The sequence below is a fragment of the Thermobia domestica genome, chromosome 16 (genome assembly GCF_964235325.1).
Source record: "Thermobia domestica chromosome 16, izTheDome1.hap1.1, whole genome shotgun sequence".
Taxonomy (NCBI): Eukaryota; Metazoa; Arthropoda; class Insecta; order Zygentoma; family Lepismatidae; genus Thermobia; species Thermobia domestica.
Window position 1 is genome coordinate 103,947,831 of NC_137469.1, and position 20,698 is coordinate 103,968,528.

Genomic DNA, 20,698 nt, shown 5'->3' on the forward strand with positions numbered 1-20,698 from the left:
TCGCTTGAGTGTTCAGGACAGTTTGTCTGCGGCTTTGCTCGGAAACACGTTAATTATGGAGAGGCCAATTTAAGTTAATTAATGGAATTCGTGGTATGATGGCTATGCTGAATAAAATAACCAACAACCCTTCACATACGTACTCAGGACATCAATACAAGATAAAAGTTCGTGTGTGACGTTAGTCGGAAACGCTTAATTACGGAGACATGGTCAATTTAACGTAATTAATAAAACTGTTCGTAGAGTGGTTACCTCAAATTGGTCCCATTTATGTAATTAGGCATTTTCGACCTAAGTTGCAGATATTTTCTTCTTGTATTGAGATGCTAAAGACATATGTCAATTTTCTCGATTTATTCTACGAATACCCTATTGTCCCGGAAGTATCCTATCTGACGTATAGATGGTGATGGTTGTTTGAAAAACATTACTGTGGTGAAAGCATCAACCTTATAAAGCTTAAGTTTGAAGTTTAAAGACGCTACGTTGTTTAGAACTTGTTTGGTAGCCATCGATAGTGAACGCTCGCAGGAAATTCGTAAACATGGAAAAAATGGATCATTGTTATCTGATACAATACTTTCATTTGAAAGGTCTTTGTCCAACCAATATCAAAGCCGAACTAGATTCTACTTTGAGAAGAGTCTGCTCCGTCGTTTACAACAGTAAAATATTGAGTGACAGAGTTGAAACGAGGCCGTACAAGCTCTAAAGACAAACATTGTATTAGTCGACCAAATGAGGTGAACACGCCAAATATGATTAGAAAATCCACAAACGAAAACGCGAGATGGGTGCTGCGTTTGCTCACAATGGAACTTAAACAGCGTTGTGAAAATGTCTCAATTGAGTGTTTGGCGATATTCACAGCAATAAAGCTGTTTTTGCGTCGACTCATAACCACGGATGACACACGGGTCTATCACTTCACACATGAGACGAAGAAACAATCAAAACAATGGACTGAAAGGGGAGAATAGGCTCCAATGAAGGCGAAGACAATTCTATCTGTTGGCAAGGTCATAGCGTTAGCTTTTTGGGACCTCGTAGGATGATTTTCATTGATTATCTTCAAAAAGGAAAAACAACTAATAGCGAGTATTACGCAAATGTATTTCAGAGTGATGAAATCAAGAAAAAAATGTCCGCATTTCGTGAAAAAGAAACTAATGTTTCATGAAGAATGCACGAGTTCACATATCGGTTATAGCGATGGCCATTTAAAGTTCGAACTGCTTCCTCACGCACCCTATTCGCCAGATTTAGCCCCCTCGGATTTTCTCTTTCCAAACTTGATAAAATGGCTCGACGGTAAAAGATCTGCCAACAATGAAAAGATGGAGTCTGCGGTTAGTGGCTATTTTGAGGAGCTCGACAGTTCACACTACAGACAAGAGTATCAAAGCTATTGAACATCGCTTGGAAGAGTGTATCGAGCTAGGAGACTATGTTGAGAAATAAACATACTTTTTCCCTTTTTTCTTTTTTTTTTCAACGAACTTAAAAAGTTTGTTACTGAATTCTCTATGTCTGTGTGTCTGTCTGTTATTTGCGATTTTTCTTTTTCAGTTTTGAACCCTGCATTCGATAGAGCATCAAAAACCATAAGAGAAATGATTAAATTTTTCGCGCCACTCTTACCGTCCCGAGATATTGAAAAAAAGAAAGAAAGAAAAAAAGACCGATTTCCAGAGATTTAAGGAGCCATATCTTGGGAATCGTAAATCATAGAGAGATGATATTGGTGTTGATCAGTACCTATAGGATGGTGAATGTTTTGGTAGGAAATATTAACCGGTGGCAACTGGCCAACGTTCCCCAGATATTGGCCAAAAATTTCGGATTTCTGAACATTTAAGGAGCGATATATTGGGGAATGTAAGTCTAGAGAAATGATATTTTGCGAGAAACAGAAGGTGCGGATAAAGAGATTTACTTTTACATGTAAGAACTATCACAGTTATCCTTTCCGTTCCATCTCTCCATTCTTTTTAAGTTCGTTCTAGCAATGCTCTTTGAGTATTCTCAACCTGTATTTATTTGTTTTTGTTTTCTTTGTTAACTTTTTTTTTGTGTGTGTGTGTGTGTGTGTGTGGAGACTATCGGTAGTTGTTCGATGACAATAGCCAACTCCACTACGCGTATTGCGGCCTTCAATGTCGACATGGGCATTGACAGACTGGATATGTCATTCCATGGTATCCCACAGATGTTTACTGAGGTTGCAATCCGGGGAGTTTCGGGGCCACCGATGATGTTGGAAGTCCGCACTGATCCTCGTAACACTCGTTCATAGGACGTATGCGTACGACTGTATCGTCTTCGGAGACATTATCCCAAGGAAGAAAAGATGTAACATGATATGATGTGATGTGCCCAGTCGCCAAATCGTGATAACGGACATCAATCAGGTGTTCATTCACAACCAACCAAGACCTAGTTCTTGTCGTGTAAAAATGTCTACACCATACACCCAGCGCCAACAAACCTGCACAATTGACGCTATTTACGAGAGATTTAGCGTCTCATGAGGTTTCCGCCAAACGCATAAACATCTATCCTTGGAATTGACTGAACATTGTGAGTCACCTGACCAGCAGATCTTCCATACTCTCATCCAATTCTCACGTTAGTTATCCCAGTCGAATTGGCGAATGTTGAAGCTGGGTAAAGCGTGGGTAACTTCTAAAGCATCCGTTCGGATAGCCCATTACGAGCACGTGTATGGCGCACAATAGTACACAATGTTTTCGAGTTGGCCATGGTTCTATTGGAAAGCCCGATGCTCCACTGTGATGCGCCTATGTACCTGTACCAGTTGCTGAATGTGACGCTTACTCCGACAATCAACCATGAGCCGTCCTCTGTAATTTTGCCAACAGTTCGTCACTTGCTCCACTAACACCACACTAGTTCTTGATGTATTTTTACTATCACTGCTCTCGAATACTTTGCTAATGGGTTAGTTTGCGCAATAGAGGCACTCTTCTTTGCAATCATCATATCTTTGTGAAACACTAATCTTGGCGGTTACCCACCACGAATTAACTTTAGACCTAATTATATACTATCAGCACATCCAATCAGTAATGCAGTCTTTTCGATGACCACTGCAATGACGCCATCTGATGTGTAATAGTTAATGAGGTGGCACGTGCTATAGCTGTGTCAAATAGGCCACTTAATTGTGCATCAGTGCGTAAAACAACGCATGACCCACAAGCAGCGGTGGAGCCAAATTTAATGCAAACTGTTGAAATGCTGGTCAGCGAGCTCGATGTCATCCATTAAACCGTTCATTGTTATTTGAAGGACTTCGGGTACGTGTTGAAACTCAGTAAATCGGTATCGTTAACGCATGAGTGGATATAATTGCAGTTCCCCTCTTACCCGTCACAGGCATCAGCTATTTCTGGACAGAATGGTGACAAGTGATTAAAAGTGGGTCCTCTACCATAACATTACATATAAACGTCAGTGGTTATCTAAGGGCGGGGGGCGCAGGAATTGTGCCAAAACAGGACTGTTACCCCTGCAAAGTGATATTGAGTGTTTGATGGGATATCAATGGGATAATCCATTTTGAATACTTGCCACGTAACCAGACCATCAATGTAGATGTCTTCTGTCAGCAACTCCAACGCCTACAGACTGGATTCTTGGGGGAAACCCTGCTCTGGTTCATCTATGATGATAATGCGCGCCCACATACGGCAAGGAGAACTTATGCTAAGATCGAAGATTGTGGCTGGGTGAAAATTCATCAGCCGACATTTTCACCACATCTTTTTTCGCAGCCTGCAAAACCACCTTTCCGGGAAAACACTGCAAGATGAAACTGACATGCAACGAAGAGCGAGTGACCCAGTTCCTTGCCTCCAAAATCGGAGATTTCTTTCAGCAGGGATTTAGCACTGGTTGATAGGTAACAGAATATTATAAGCCTGATTATTAGAGTATTATTTCTAATAAACATGACTAACAGCAATGTTATAAGTAAGTTATCGTTCTTTTCCTCACAGTGCAAAAAATATATTACTTAAGGCCCAATACCAGTGTGTGCACTGCATCACCATGACTTACGGGACAAGGTCGAATTTACTATTCAGAGGATAGGTCGTAATTCAATGATTGTGACTGGTAGATTCATATACATATATTTCTTCAATGAACTCCATCAACTTGCAGCCTGGTAACGCTTCGCGTGATTCTGGATCCCACACTGGCGCTTGCCTGGATATTTCTCAACTTTTTCTTCTCTCCCAGCTGATAAAGCGCTTTAGCGTAAGCGTTCACAGTTTACCTTTCAGTGTTGTGATTATATTTTGACTATTTTCTGGTAAGTTTATACTACAGACACTAAAGAGTGGTTGAAAAACAAAATCGCCAGAAACTGAATGATACATAAAATCAAGTGCATTTCCATAATTTTTCCTGTAACTTTATCTAGTGACATTTTTCGAGTTGCTTACTATCTTTATCAGTAAATAATACAAATATACTCACCTTAATAAGCGGAACCATAAGGCCTGCTGGTAACTCGAAATATGGGACAGTTGGAAGCAATTCGTCTGGACTGACTTCAGGTATCTGACTTGGTGTAACTGGCTGAGCTTGTGTAGGAGGAAATCCTGGTGGAGGCTTACTAAGATCAGGAAGTTCTAAGCCTGGAAAAGAAAAATTACCCTCTTCCTGCTTATTGAATTTCAACCAAACTAAATATTAATACATCACACAATGTCTCTGACGACGTCCTAATCACTATTTTTTTTTTTCAGAGTGTAGTTTGATTTTTAAATTCTATTTCAATTCTGCGTATTGAGATTTTTTTTTTTTCACCAACAGGTTTTCCACACAAATAACGACAGTCACAATAATTTCACTTTCTCTTTCTTTATTCAACTGTGCATATACAGCATATGACTGCAAATGTAATCATCTTTTGAGTTATATTAACGATTATTCTAACCTTCATGCCTCATTTTTATTTATTTACTTTTCAGTTGTACTCTGCAGGCTAAGAGACACCAGTTTTAATTAATCACGGAACAGGCGTGCTAACTAGTTGACTCCTAGAGACACTGTGGAGGAGGCATCGATCAAGGCTTCTACTATATGTAATCTTCTGACTTCGCTTAGTCGTATTTACAGAAACTCTCGGGATTGTTACTAGCTCTATCTCAAGTAGGATTAGAACGCACTTCCTTTTACACATAGAATATGCATGCGACAGAACGACTCCATCATGCTGGGTGTACACACTTCTTTTTGCCGAGAATCGAATAGGTATGTTCTTATATTTGAAATTTCAATACATGTACGTTAAACTAATGTTTCAGATTTATTGATTAATCTGTAAGAATTAAGATAGAAATATACAAGCATAACAAATGATTAAAGAAGTTCTGGCAAAAATGACACCTCGTAATTCGAGTTTCTGATTGAAGGCTTATGGTCCTCCTTGGTTTACTTATTTTGATCATCACACTGTGTTACTTTGGACAAATTTCTTAGTTTAAGTGTCGTGCATAGGATTGTTAGAAACTCACAAATACAACTAAAGATAATATAAAACTTGAAAGCAGATCTGTATCCAGCTGATAACTAGATTGGTATTAACCATTATAATCTTGTGTTAAAGTAAATTACAAACATATGAATTATATTTCGTAACCAATTACACACACGATTATATGTCGGGGCCTACGCGAGATTCAGGTTTTTGAAGGAAAAGGAAAGTTATAATCAAAACGAAAACTGTCTTAATCCATTTCTCGCATAACTACTAACACAATAATAGTAATATGGTGGTAGGATTATATTAATTTAATAATAATAATTTCACATGAAGGCTTCAGTTTCCTGATCTGTCGACGATGATAGTATGGCCATGCTATGCCGCTTCAGAGTTGCTAAATTCGAAGTTCAAAGCACGCCTCCTACATTTGAGACATCCTCACAACTGTGGTCCGTTTCTGTCCAGTCGATCACAGGTTCTTAATTTGAAGAAAACGACATCATAGGTAATCTCTTTACATTTATTATTATCGGATTTGAATAAAACATTTGTTTTTGTTAATGTGTTATATGAATTACTGTACTTTAAATGTTGCGACAATCAGAATGTTCATTTATTACAACTCTTTTTATTCTTTAATCTGTTATCACAAAACGAAATATGTATTAAAAATAATTAAAGATTGTATAAAAGAGACGCTAAAGGAAACATCCAACATCTGGATTGTCACAACATTTAAAATATATACAATAATCAACACCAAATTATAGAAATAAAATGTTACTGAAATCCACTAATAATACTAACAATAATAATGAGTTATTTACGGAGTATTTTTTATTTATTCAAATTGAAGAGAACACGACTAAATTCAGGTAAGGGTCAATGGAACAATTCTGGAGATAATTTCCGATTTGATTTGATTTTGGGTTTAGCGTTCCTTGCAGCAACGAGACTATGAGACGTGGCCGAACCACATGAACTCCTGCGAGGTAATTTACGAGGCATACTAACATTTTCGAACTTGATAATTCTGACGCCAGGCAGAAGAGCCATACCAGCATCATAGAAGGATCAAGAAGACGAAAAGTACAATACAAAACTTGACTTTTTGGGAAGTACCTAAACATGGAACGAATTTATGTAGGTTTTAACTTTATTTCTTTTCTTTCCCGTTTGTTTCTTCAAAAACCTCACGACGAACTTCATGTAGATTCGAAATGTAGTTAGTTATGTAAAGTAGACATAAATGGTAAGTGCAAGGTGTTGGAAGCACCCTGTTTTTAAGTTGCTGAGATTATATACAGGAGTCTTTTCAAAGCTGTTTTTAAAACAGTTGATTTGATACTGTAGGTAGGTATCTATTACATGTATCCTCGGACTGTTACCCAGAATAGGGTTACAATAGTAGCAATTTAAAATTTAATCCGAATTCAAATCCTTGTATCTGCTATTTTCAACTGATGGATGCATCCCATGTGCAGAAGACATTCGAAACAGCTTTCACCTTCAAGTTCCATATACACTTTTCTTCTTCCCAGAGCAAGAATCAGCTCAGATACAATACTGCATTCATCGTTTGTCTATCACAAAAGTAATAAATTCCTCGTATAAAATAAATTCCTTTACCTTTTTGTGTGGATACAATATTAAAACAACGATCTTATCAGTTATCTAACGACGGTCACTTCATAAACAATGCACACAGTAGCAACACTGCGTAGTGTATGGTGCAGTAGGAGTGAAGTTCGACTTTTAAAGCTTAAAGGTTTGTGGAGACAACATGCATGTTCCTGAATCCTTAGTGTATATGCCACTTGGAAGTACGAATGAGGGTTCCTCAGATTCTATGATGGTGAAACAGTACTTTGCATGAAATTTGTCCTGAGCAGAGTGTAGTGTGTCCGTGGGCTACTCGCTTTTGTCGAAGATATCTCACCATAAACGTAAACACAAAGCCAGAAGGCCTCAAATAATATGCGTAGAAATACCACACATTACCTGTATTACATTATCAATTTAACGCGTTTTGACAAAAGATTCGCAGAAATAAAACGACAACTATGCCCGAATTGCTTCCTCACTAAAACATCTGATACTGCATGATGAGGATTTAAAAAAAAGAAAGAAAAATGAATGTAAAGTAGCACTCCTCTGTCAAATAATAGCGATTAAAAGAATGTGCATTAGATTTTAACTCGGAGCTGAAATCTCAGTAAATGAGAAGTTCATCCTTTCCGCAAAAAGGAAGTAGGGCTGTTCCAATTCAAATCGTAAACGGGTGCCCATCGACCATTTTGAATTATGAAAAAAATATATATTAAAGATGCACATGACCAGAACACAGAAACAAAGTAGTTTTGGTCTCTGATTATTTGCAACAGTGTTGCAACCTCTTAAAGAATCACCACAGATAGTTACTTTTTCAGCAAAGGGAGGAATTGGCGTTTTGAAGTATTATTAAAAAAGTACAAAAAGTGCTAGAAACCTTTTTTGTTGTTTATTTTGTACTATGTTTTCAACTCTTCCAAACCATACCAAACAGAGACATTAGAGGTGTAAGATAAACTGTAACAAACAAGTGTTGAACTTGGAAAAAAAAACTTTGTTGTGTACATATTTCGGATATTTCCTGTGCCTAAATGAAAACATAAGATTTGTTTTATACTAGGAATAAATACTATGGAAACGTGATATTACAGTAAAAATATTATTTCCTACCTATCTGTACACCACAAGTGAGAATTTAGCATGAAAAAAGTGAAAATTTCATAATTTGACTATTTTCAAATATTAATATCTCAAAAACCCGATCTTGAATTTTCATAAAAGTTACACAAAGCATGCACATGACATTGTTCTCCAATCCTGTAAAGACAGATTTGGTATTATTTTTCTGCAAAGAGAGAGAGGAATTTTTATATTGTACTTTACACAAGTTGTGAAATAATAGTCAAGTAGTGAACAAAATGTGGGATTGGCAACACTGCTTTTGATTTAAATTCCACATCCAAGGTGTTATATCACCATGGTAACAATGTAAGTAAACATATTGACCAAGCACATGTTCAGTAATTACAAAGACTTATTTTATGTAAGCGCTCACAGTGTTAACCTCTGGTGCATGGGGTCCCTGGTTCGATCCCAGCTCGCGCCAAGTGAACTTTGTGGTGGCCGGGTGCGTGGGTTTCCTCGGGGTTCTCCCGTTTTCTCCCACTTTCTTCATTCCACCATTTCATTCATATCTCATCATCATCGTTTCCTTTAGCCTAACCGGCATAACCGTGGGACTTAAAATTTAAAGATTTCGTTTTTATAAGCTTTAGTTGGGTTGCTGGAAATCTGTGGAGACGAGTAGAGTATCCAGTGGGAATAGGGAAATCCATCTTGAGTAGTACACTTCTTATGAGGATTTTACAGACATTTTGCACTGAAGGCCATTTGGAACCAGTTGCAGGATCATGTGGAGTAATGAGAGAGATCGTAACATCTTCCAGTTTGAGTAATACGTGCGTTGTTTGTCCCACCCGTCACTGCTTGTCTAATACACACGATACAAAATCACGTACACATAATTCCATCACAGAGGTTTGGTTACGAAACTAAAAATAAGAGGTTTTCTTTGTATGAGCCGCAGCTCTGGCAATAGAAAGTTCATGTGATGCAATCCGAAAGTGCCTGGACTGAATTCCAGTCAGCGGTTTCACATTTGCCTACTCTTTCCTTTTAATTGAACGATTTTCTTCGACAGTACAGTTTTCTAAGAACAGAAATGTTGTACTCATTGAATGTAGAGACAGTTTCAACAAATCCTCTTGCATCTCTAACTGCATCAACAGGCTATGTTGCAGATTAAATTTAATTGCACAGTGTATTACTAAACCGCCTACACCATCAAAGGAGCCTTTTCCATACCCAGTAGCTGAAAATAGCCATTTCTTTTTAACGTTGTCACTCATGCGTGCGTCAAATAATTGAAATCTGTTTTTGAAATGGGAGGCTGCACTCTCAGATACAAATACCTGGGTAGAAAACGCGTATCCATCATACAGTGCAGATATTTCATCCATGATCAATTGGACAGTGTATATGCACTATCATGAACCAAGTCATCATTGACTACTGCAAAGCTGTGTGTGGTAACATGAAAGTATCCAATACATGTGATTATTGAGTTTTAGGCCAGTGCTAGACCATTATTTCTGATGTATGGGGTCCCTGGTTCGATCCCAACTATCGCCAAATGAACTTTGTGGTGGACAAACAGCGTATGTGTGGGTTTCCTCGGGGTTCTCCCGTTTCCTCCCACTTTCTTCATTCCACCATTTTATTCATTTTTCACCACCGTCCCCTTTAGCCTAGCCGGCATAATCGTGGGACGTAAAACTAAGAAAAAATAATTTTTGAGATTTAGGATTATGCCAATGATAACTTTGGATCTCTTCCTGCAATACAACCATCCAGTTCTCTGCAAAATCAAAGTGCAAGACCAAAGTATCACTTGCTGATGTACTTGATCTTTTCTCAGCAGCAATGGCCTCTGAGTGCGGCGAATGTGAGCATGACAGAACCCTTTCATGATCCAATTGTTTGCCAGTCAGGTATTTTTGACACTAGATTTAATCGAACCTGTTTTTGGTCAATATATTTACCTAACACCTTGGGTATGAAATTTAAATTAAAAGCAGTGTTGCCAATCCCACATTTTGTTCACTACTTTACTATTATTTCACAACTTGTGTAAGGTACAATATAAAAATTCCTCTCTCTCTTCGCAGAAAAATAATACCAAATATGTCTTTACAGGATTGGAGAACAATGTCATGTGCATGCTTTGTGTCACTTTTATGAAAATTCAAGATGAGGTTTTTGAGATATTAATATTTGAAAATAGTCAAATTTTGAAATTTTCACTTTTTTCATGCTAAATTCTCACTTATGGTGTACAGATAGGTAGAAATAACATTTTTACTGTAATATCCCGTTTCCACACTACTTATTCCTAGTATAAAACAAATCTTGTGTGTTTTCATTTAGGTACAGAAAATATCCGAAATATGTGCACAACAAAGTTTTTTCCAAGTTCAACAATTCTGTTACAGTTTATCTTACACCTCGAATGTCTGTTTGGTATGGTTTGAAAGAGTTGAAAACATAGTATTAAAAAAAAAAAATCTAGCACTTTTTGTTCTTTTTTAATAATAACTTCAAAATGCCAAGTCTGCACTTTGCTGAAAAATTAACTACCTATGGTGATTGTTTAAGAGGTTGCAACATTGTTGCAAATCATCAGAGACCAAAACTATTTTGTTTCTGTGTTCTGGTCATGTCCATCTTTAATGTATATATTTTTTCATGAGAATTCAAAAGGTCATGGTACACATTTGACTTCCGCGTGTACGATTTGAAATGAAATGGGCCAGTAGTAGTAGCAAATTCGTGATTTCTGCTATAATCACCCAGGAATCATAAAGTGGGAGAGGGCACATTATCGTAACCAATTATAAAGAAGAATTCAGTAAAACCGACATGATTTCTTAGGGATGCATCAGTCATTTTGCACATTGCACATTCTTATCTGAAGAATGTGATCAAGTTCCTGAACAAGTACATGGGAAAACGTTACCCTACCCAATTTAACTCCACCACACTTGACTTATTTTCGAAGTCAAAAAGATCATGCCTAAACAATGTTTTTCCTTCCTGGAAAAGAATCCTGCAATGGTTATTCGAGCCATCCGAGGACTGAACAAAATTAATAACCTAAATGGCAAATCTTGTGAGACACTGAAATGCAATAATTAAGAGGCAGAGGGGCTATATAGAAGAACTTAAGGAGATAAAATACATGTCTACGTTACTTGCGTTATATATATATATATATATATATATATATATATATATATATATATATATAGTATTATTTATGAAATGACCCTCGTACTTTTAAAACACATTACTGCTGCAATGAAGAAATCAGTGGTAAAACAAAGTGCAAATTCTGTGCTCTGTGCTATTTCTCACTCTGAAGTGATCACATTTACAATGTGCAATGTAACTCACAATAATAAGGTACATATAGATGAAACATTATGTTCAAACATGAAAAATGTTTATTTTACTGTTACTTTTAACGCCCTTACGCAAGATCAACGTTATGGACGACGGGACTCATTACTTAATTGAGTTCCAAACCAACCAGAACTTAATAAATAAATAAATAAAAAAAAAAAAAAAAAAAGATGTACGAGGACGAGACATATACAAGATCAGCTCCCAACCAAGATTTACATAAGATATTCTCTCATAGACAGACCTTTCCCAATCATATCATCTTCCTCCAACATTACGTTACAGGAAACATGGTCACATGAGTGGAAAAATCCCTGAATTGATAATATCGCTGCAGCTCCACATCGGCGTGACTTATGTTTTCATCTCATATCAAAAATATGATATTTAGTAAATCAAGATAAACCGACAAAGGTACGCCTATATATAGGATGAATCAAATTGAGTGTTACATGTCAATTTCCTGTCAAGTAGCCATTGTAGGACCACGATAAAGGCCAAAAATGAAAAGTGTAGGGAGGCTGGTAAGTCTGTGAAAAGCAAGTACCCCAGGGCTTACATCAAAGCGCCTTTGACACCAAATTGAAAATTTGGAATGGCTACACGGGTCAAGTGATACCTCGTTCGATACATATTGGAAAACGAAAACATTTTGGTAAGAAACAAGCATCGATATGGGGAACAGTTTTCAAATTACCTGCCAAAAATAGACCTTGTTTCAGATAAACAAATATGGTCCGTTGTAAGAAAAGACATCGTACTCTACTAACGTAGTACAGGGCGCTTGATTCAAGTGTTACCAAGGTCGCTGTCAGAGGATACGAGAAATATTAACCTGACCCCCCCCCTCTTTGTAAAATGTGAAAGTGAATTATTTTTAATGAACATTTTATCTGTATCACTGTCGCCATAACGCATGATCAAACTCTGGGAGCACTGTGTTGTGCTATGATGCATTGAATACTAGGAAGTATTACAGTGAGAATTCGTGATTTATTATACCACGAAATAGTGAATGCAACATTACTATATGTGGTTTGTTCTCGCTAAAAGTTGTTGTTTAACGCGGCTGTCCCATTATCTAGCTGTTTGAGTGTGGTGGTGATTTGAAGTCACAGTGAGGATGTACCCAGTGTAGTAGCGTGTACACCTTGTAGTTGAATACATCGCATATGGAAGAGTCGAATGCAGCAGCAAGCAGCATGGAATTTCGACGAGTACTGTGGTGAATATATTGCATGCAAGAAAACACACGATTGCATCGATAATGCACGGCAATTCCATATGTGCTATTAGTATTAATATGAGTAACGTACGAATTGGACGATTTTTTTTTTTTAATGCTGTGTCAATATATTGTTAGTGTTACGCGAATGCGCTCACAAACTTCTCATATAACATTTCCGCACTTGGGAAGACGTCTGTGGCAACATGGTACTATAGTTCGAAGATGAGATTCGAGTCGTTATCCCTCTGCAACAAATGCAGAAGGCGCAACAGCACTTCTGGCAACAGCAAGTGTAAATCTTTATCTAAATAATAGAAGGTTAGCTCAGAACAGTGTACTTAGTCAAAGATCTGCAGCGTATTTTACACAGTACAAGTTGCATCCATACTATCTCACATTGTGCAATTTTGTGTACGGTAGGAAGGTATGAAAAACGAAGATCAAAATTTCGTATCCATCATATTGTTTAGCGATGAAGCTACATTTATGAATACAGGACACGTAAACCGAAATACGGCACCCATTATTAATGAATGCTAAACAACATTCGTTATTGGGCTGGGGATAATCCACTATGTCAACAACTTCCGCATCAGCATTGATGGTCTCTCAATATATGGTGTGGCATCCTGAGTAACCTTGTCATTAGGCATTGTCCGGACGAAAATCTTACTGGAAATACGAATGCCGCATTTGTCAGTGATATGTTACGTCAGTTATTAAAGGCATTCCTCGTGACGAACGTATGCCTATGTGGTATCAACATGACGGTGCTTCAGCACATAATACACGCCAGCTCTGTTGGACCGACGTGAGACTGATGAATGTATTGGGCATGGAGATCCTACTCACTCGCCACCACGATCTCTGACCTAACTAAACTAATCTTTTCCTCTGGGATTTCATTGAAGATAGTGTAATACCCACAGTACCAAGACCCCTGATGATATACTGGCGTGTACTCGGCGTATGTGCGCATCGATCATCGCAGAGAGGCTACATAATGTGCGTGTATCCCTATTCGGTTGCTTAAGGAGGTGTGTGGAACATAACGGAAGGTATACTGAGCATCATTTATGACATGGTAAGTGATGTACGTACTTTGTTGTACACCCATGTTCAAAATTATTGTCGCATATCTATAAATATGTTGTAGGAATATAATTTGATAACGAAAAAAAAATGAAATCTATAAGTTTTACGTCCCACGGTTATGCCAGTGAGGCTAAAGGAGACGGTGATGATGAGAGATGAGTGAAATGGTGGAATGAAGAAAGTGGGAGGAAACGGGAGAACCCCGAGAAAACCCACGAGCACGGTGTTTGTTCACCACAAAGTCCACCCGGGACCCCATGCACCAGAGGTAGACGCTCTACCACTGAGCCACCGCGTCCCCCTAATTTGATAACGAATTCGCCCGGTATTTCTTATGATGTTAGTATGCGTATAATTGGCAAAGATATGTATGTGGCAAATTTCATGTCAAAAGAGCGGTAAATAAGAACAATAAGACGAAAATAAAACTTTCTAGTCCATTTAGCAACATTTGTTTTATTCATTCTAATTTTCGTATTTATAATTCTTTTCCTACGAAATTTACCACAAATATACATTTCCCGATTATACACATAGTATCAGTATTAAAAGTACCCTGCATAATCATTATGAAATTATATTCTTTCAAAAAGACAGTTATAGATATGCGACAATCATTTTGGACATGAGTGTACATACCCTAACATTTTATTTTCCATGACCAATATGCCGCCTGCCTGTCCAATTTTTGTTCCATTGATTTATCGCCTACCGTGTTTCTATTATGGACAATGCCAATTTATCTGAAACAGGATCTATTTTTGATGATCATTTTGGAAACCGCTCTCCATACCGTTACTTGCTTCCTATCAAAGTTGTTTTGTTTGACAAGATGTATCAAACAAGGTATCACTCGAACCATGTTGTTATTTGAAAATTTCAAGGGTATGTTGGTGGGATCCCTGCGGCACTTGCTTTTCACAGACTTTTATCAGCGTCTCTGTGCTTTTCAGTTCTGGTCTTTACCACTTTCCTTCGTCGATGCATACTTGACAGGAAAGTGGCTTGTAACACTCAATTTGCCTAATCTTGTATATATACCCAACGGAACACTCAAGTCACTGAGGAAGAACCTAAAGCAGCTATTTCACGCATTTTTATTTTTACCCTAATAATGTAACATTGTACGTATATTAGGTCTGTATACTTATGTAAAGACTGTGCGCCTCCTGAGTAGTAAATCGGAAATCATATTCACTAAAAGTGAATGTAGTAGCAATACAGCTATTAAGAAATCCAATTTGTTTAGCTGAGATGCAAAGCACTTTGTGGCGAAAAACTTACATTAAAAATGTCTCACGTCTTTCTCTGAACAATCCGCGAATGCAGATTGACTTAACTTATAGGAATAGGTGTTTTTTTCTTTCTTTTTAAGTAAAACCGCTTCACTTTAGAAGTTACTTTAGTAAAAGAAATTACCAGTTTTACGCCCCACGGTTATGCATTTTACGCTAAAAGAGGCAGATTATTGATGAAAATGAGTCATTACGAGAGAACCCTAAAAAATCTACATCAGGTAGACAAGATACAGTTCCAACAAATTGTCATGTAATACAGTTCAGTTTCTATGTTATGCTGTAGTCCACGTTTTATATGGCTGTTTTAAGTCCTAAGTCCGAAAAACAAGTTAATTTAACAACAAACACTCCTCGATGTGTAATAATCACATCTAGAAAGTAAGTTCCAAAAGTGCCCTAAGATGGTATGAGTAGTCAGAGAAGGGGGGAGGGGGCGTGCTTGCGCAGAGTGGAGGAGGAACACACAACCATAACCTGGCGCGAACGCAGTTGTGTGGAGACAGAGGTGAAAGAACTAGGTGCACTAAATATCGCTGCGTGCATTCAGGTTTCTCCACGCTAAGAAGTTGTTGACGTCAGAGATCCATGGACCGCAGTGAAGGTCAGAAGATGGTATAGACAATTCACAGCAGATCGCATGACAAATAGCTTAGTGGTCGATCGTCCACAGTTACGCCTGACTTAGTGGAAAGTATGCAGCAAACAATTCTATAGAACTGGCGGTTCTCAATGTCCGAAGTTTCACGTCAGTTTTCACAGATCTCTCGTTCCTTGCAGAGACTGTCATTCAGCGACTTATTTGGCAAGTTGTATACACGATGAGTTACGATAGCGCAGAAATAAAAATAAAATAAAATAAAATAAAAAAAAAACAATAGTCTGGCATCCGATTTGACCTTTCTGCTTGCATTACTATTAAGAAGGTAAAAAAATCCTCGATTGCGTCGTCACTGGGAACGATATATGGGCGTCCTACGTAACCTAGCCCTGTAGTCCTGACCTTGCGTCCAGCGTCTTTCACCTGTTCCTTCATCTGGAGCGATTTCTAGCAGACAACATTTCGACAGCACAGCTAAGCTGCAGACGGTTATGACATTCAGATTCCCATTCTCCGCGGCAGAATTCTTTGACAGGCACACAAAAGTTGGTGTCGCGTTACGATAAGTGCTTAATAAGGATGTGGAAAAATAGGTTATGTACCACTAATTCCACAATGACAGAATCATATTCTTCTGATGTTCACCTTTCAATTTACAGTCCATCGGAACTTAATTTTTGGATGTGCCTCGTATTATTACTTCTAGGATATAAGCAAAGAAAAAACAAATTGTATACTGGAAGCAACATTCTTTTATCTTAATAACAACCATGTGGCACTACAGTCTATGTAGACTTGCTGCTATTTCAGGCTCTAGAAACAAAGTTTCTTAATCCTCGTCGCTGGTCTAGGATTCCAAGGTCCATGTCTCATATAGCCTCGATACGAAAAGAGATCAACCAACCGAATTTCTCAAATTCAAGTACCTCCCCCCTCTCCTCCAACTGCCTCACGATGATAGGCAAACAGAAAATTCTGTGCTTCATCGGAATCGAAACAAACTACTCTCCCCGAACATCCAACTGCATTAAATGAAACTTTAAATCAGGACATTAGATATATTTTCTATAGTCGTGGAATAGCTACAAAATTTTCCTAATTAGTTAAGTACTTATTTAAAAATAATAGATATTTACAGGGTGTCCGAGATGTCCTTCCCTGATTACAGAAACTGATAACTCAGGCTAGAAATAAGATAGAAATATGAAACTGGTGTTGAATTGTTTACAAACTATAAAAGTTTTTGTCTGTGTTAGGTTTGTTCTGTTTTACCAAGTCCCAATTTTGTTTGTTTTAGGTTTGTAGTACGTAAATAAGAAGCCCAAGAAGCCATGCCAACCAACCAGGAGAAGGCACAGTGTGTCCTGTGGTATCATGAGACACAATCACCAACCACGGTGCAGAGACAGTTTCAGACAACATTTGGGAGGACTCCACCTGATGTCAAGAGCATTAAAGCCTGGTATGAGAAGTTCAAGAACACAGGGTCGGTTGCTGACCTTCCGAGGTCTGGTCGACCAAGAACCTCAGCAGACACGGTGGAGGCTGTGCGGCAGTCTTTTCTGAGAAGTCCTAAGAAATCGGTGCGCAGGGCCTCACGTGAATTACAGATGCCAAAAAGCTCTATCCATGACATTTTACACAAACGTTTATTGTTTCGTGCTTACAAAGTGCAACTCCGTGCCTATCTCGATAGGACATTTCCTGGGCGATGGATTGGCCGTGATGGACCAACAGCTTGGCCTTCACGCTCTCCTGACATAACCGCATTAGACTTCTTTTTATGGGGTTATGTCAAGGATGAGGTCTACCGAACACGTGTACCAGATCTTGAAACCCTGCAGCAACGAATAACCACAGTCGTTGCATCGATCCCTCCAGTGATGTTGGCTAATGTGTGGATGGAAATTGAATATCGCCTAGATGTGCTACGTGCTACCAAGGGTGCTCATGTGGAAGTGTACTGATGTGACCAAAACTTTTATAGTTTGTAAACAATTCAACACCAGTTTTATATTTCTATCGTATTTCTAGCCTGAGTTATCAATTTCTGTAATCAGGGAAGGACTTTTCGGACACCCTGTAATGATTTTCATGTAACATTTTCCTACATGATCAAACAGCACTGTGTTATCGAAGTAATCTATCAAGAGAGAAAACCACATCATGCTACAGGTGAGTATCTAGTATTTTCGATATTTTCATGATGAACAGTCATTTTATTATTCTCCGAATACGTCTCCTCTCTCCATAAAACACAATCTCAAGATGTAGTTTGTCGAAGATGAACGTTGAACATGTCTGTTCCTCCAGTTTCTTGTTTTTTGCTTTTTATTACTTATGTCTGATATACAGCGAGTCTAATCGGGTTTAACAGAAACTAACGCATTGTTCCAGTTGATTTTGCTTTCCATTTACAAATGCTACTTTCTTCCTTTTCTTTCTTATTATTAGATTTTCACAACAGACCTATATCATTCGTATTACAAGTTTTGTTGTGCTTAAGTAAATACTACATCACTTGCCTTGCCACTGAAGAAAATTAAGAAAAATATGCACAATTTTTAGCACCTTAGCAATTTATATACATATATGCACAATATTTTAGCTGCACGTTCCGCGGTTATGTGTTGTAATAAAGGGTAATAAAGAGGAGTTTATCTTGATGAAAGAACGGTAGTGAAATAGGGTAGGGGTGGGGACAAAAAACTTGAGAGAAAACTCACGCACCTGATGGGATATTTGTTTTGCTTGAGAGATGAGTTGAGTTGAGTTTTTGAGTTTAACGTGCCGTTTAGCAGCGAGTCTATATGAGACCTGGACCTATTGATTAACGTAGAATCCAAACCACATGAGCTCCCGCCGAGAATCGAACCCGGGTCTCCCACGCCAAAGGCGTGTACGCTAACCGCATAGCCACGGAGGAGCTCTGTTTTGTTAGAGAAACTCTCGAAAAATTTAGATTAGATCTTGCTCTTATATTGGATGTCAGGAATTGACAGTTTATGTAAAAGTAAAGGGAACTGAAAGCTAGAAACACGTAGATATGTGAGAAGTTACGTATCCTAATTTGATTCAATGTTTAAATACATACTTCAGTAATTTCCTTTCATACATCGCTCCCCTTCAGAAAACAACATGCTGAAAAAAAAAAAAAACAGTAATCCAGTTTCTCACTCAAGCTACCAAACAGCCTCACTACACAAAAAAACCAACAATAAAAATCATTAAAAAAAATATTCTACCACTTACTGTCTGACATCGGAACATGATAAGATTTTGTCGGAATTGCTCCGATATTCCATCTTTCGTCTTGGTTACCAATTACTTCCCTGTCGGATTGCCAAATATCCCGATGTAAAACATATTCGTGCATATCTAAATTCATTTCTGACTGAGAAACACGTATTTCACCTAATTCATCAAAGAGAAGGAGTACACGGTATATTAATTAGAAAACTAACTAACTACCCTTAAACATACGTTTATACTACAAACTGCCTTAATTCAAAATTAAACAATGCTTTGTAACTTAAAGTTATTGAAGTAAATTTCATTCAAAAATAATAAATTGTTAACGGAATTTTAAGTAGCTTGTGAGTGTAACTTAATAAGAATAAAACATAAAAAAGTGGAAAATTCTACACGAGGATCTCTGCACTGAAAACTAAAAATAAAGTATGTATAAGGTTTTTGTAAATGTAGGCACAAAAAACTTAATAGATAAAAAATTAAAATAACAAAAAACTTTCATAATTTAAAACTGAAAAAAAAAAAAAAGCAATTTCTAATATGCCTCAAAATGAATCTGCTCCAAACGAAGTTTCAAATAGGCTTGCAGTATGTCCATATTCCTTACAATGATTTCTCTACTCCTTTTGATTTAAGGTTTCATTAAGTTGAGTCACATTAATCTAGTAATTTAAATAAATTAAAATATTTTACCTTAGAATTGTGTGCTGTTGTCCTATTCGGACAATTTCTGATGCCTAGGTTTCATCCACTAAACCTTCTGGAACTTCTTCGATCCTTACATCTTTAAATAGCACATACGCACGGATTTCCACCATTTCTTTTAAATAGCACATACGCACGAATTTCCACCATTTCTTTTGATCTTTCTTTTTAAAACACAGTGGACTCTCGATTTACGAACAAGTTTTCCGAACAAATTTTCCTTCAGCTTACGAACAACGATTCCACACGCGTGTACGCACAATTCCATACGCACAGTAGTGCTTTTGTACGTTTGCCATAAACATTATCCATCAGACTGCTGTGATCAGAAACTATTTTTTTTTTCTTTGTACTTTTTGTTTTTTAGCCTTCACATCTTGTTGTTTAATTCAGTGTTAAATGTCTTTAAAAAGGATAATGTTATTTTCATTCTACAAGTAACTTAGCGTGGTAATATCGGATACCCTCCAGGCTACTTTTATGTTGTTACCCTGTATATTCTTTTTCACAGAGAATAATAATGTAAAACTACATTAAGTACCATGTTTCTGTATCCAGAATGGATTGCTTGTATTTAAATTAATTTCAATGGAAAAAAATACTTTCGATTTACGAACATTTCAGTTCGCGAACAGCGTTATGGAACAAAATAAATTCACAGCCCGTAGGCTACTGTACCTAAAATCCAGATAAAAATTATGAAAACACTAAAATTGTCTCTTCAACCTTCAGTACTAGAATGAGCTAGTAATTCAGTGTTTATTGTGAATTCACTGTTGCCATGTATTGATTTTTACTACTGCGAAAGGTTCTTGGCACAATAAACATTAAATAAGAAGCATATTCTAGTAGTGGAGGTTGAACAAATAATTTTAGTGTTTTCACAGATAGATGCGTACCTGCTGTTTGAAAATGTAAGCAGAAGACGC

General features: G+C 37.5%; 1 protein-coding gene across 11 annotated transcripts in view; it reads right to left on the reverse strand.

The window, feature by feature from the left end:
• The window catches only part of scaf6 (SR-related CTD associated factor 6), a 134,118-nt gene that overhangs the window by 40,868 nt on the left and 72,552 nt on the right, over positions 1 to 20,698 (reverse strand). For 9 of the 11 annotated variants that reach the window (XM_081742870.1, XM_081742872.1, XM_081742873.1 and 6 more), the window contains exons 10-11: positions 19,065 to 19,226; positions 4,510 to 4,670 (exon numbers count right to left, since the gene is read on the reverse strand). In XM_081742870.1, coding sequence (XP_081598996.1) covers positions 4,510 to 4,670; positions 19,065 to 19,226 — 323 coding nt within the window. The remainder of the gene's footprint in view (positions 1 to 4,509; positions 4,671 to 19,064; positions 19,227 to 20,698) is intronic. The other 2 variants (XM_081742875.1, XM_081742874.1) reach the window with 1 other exon arrangement.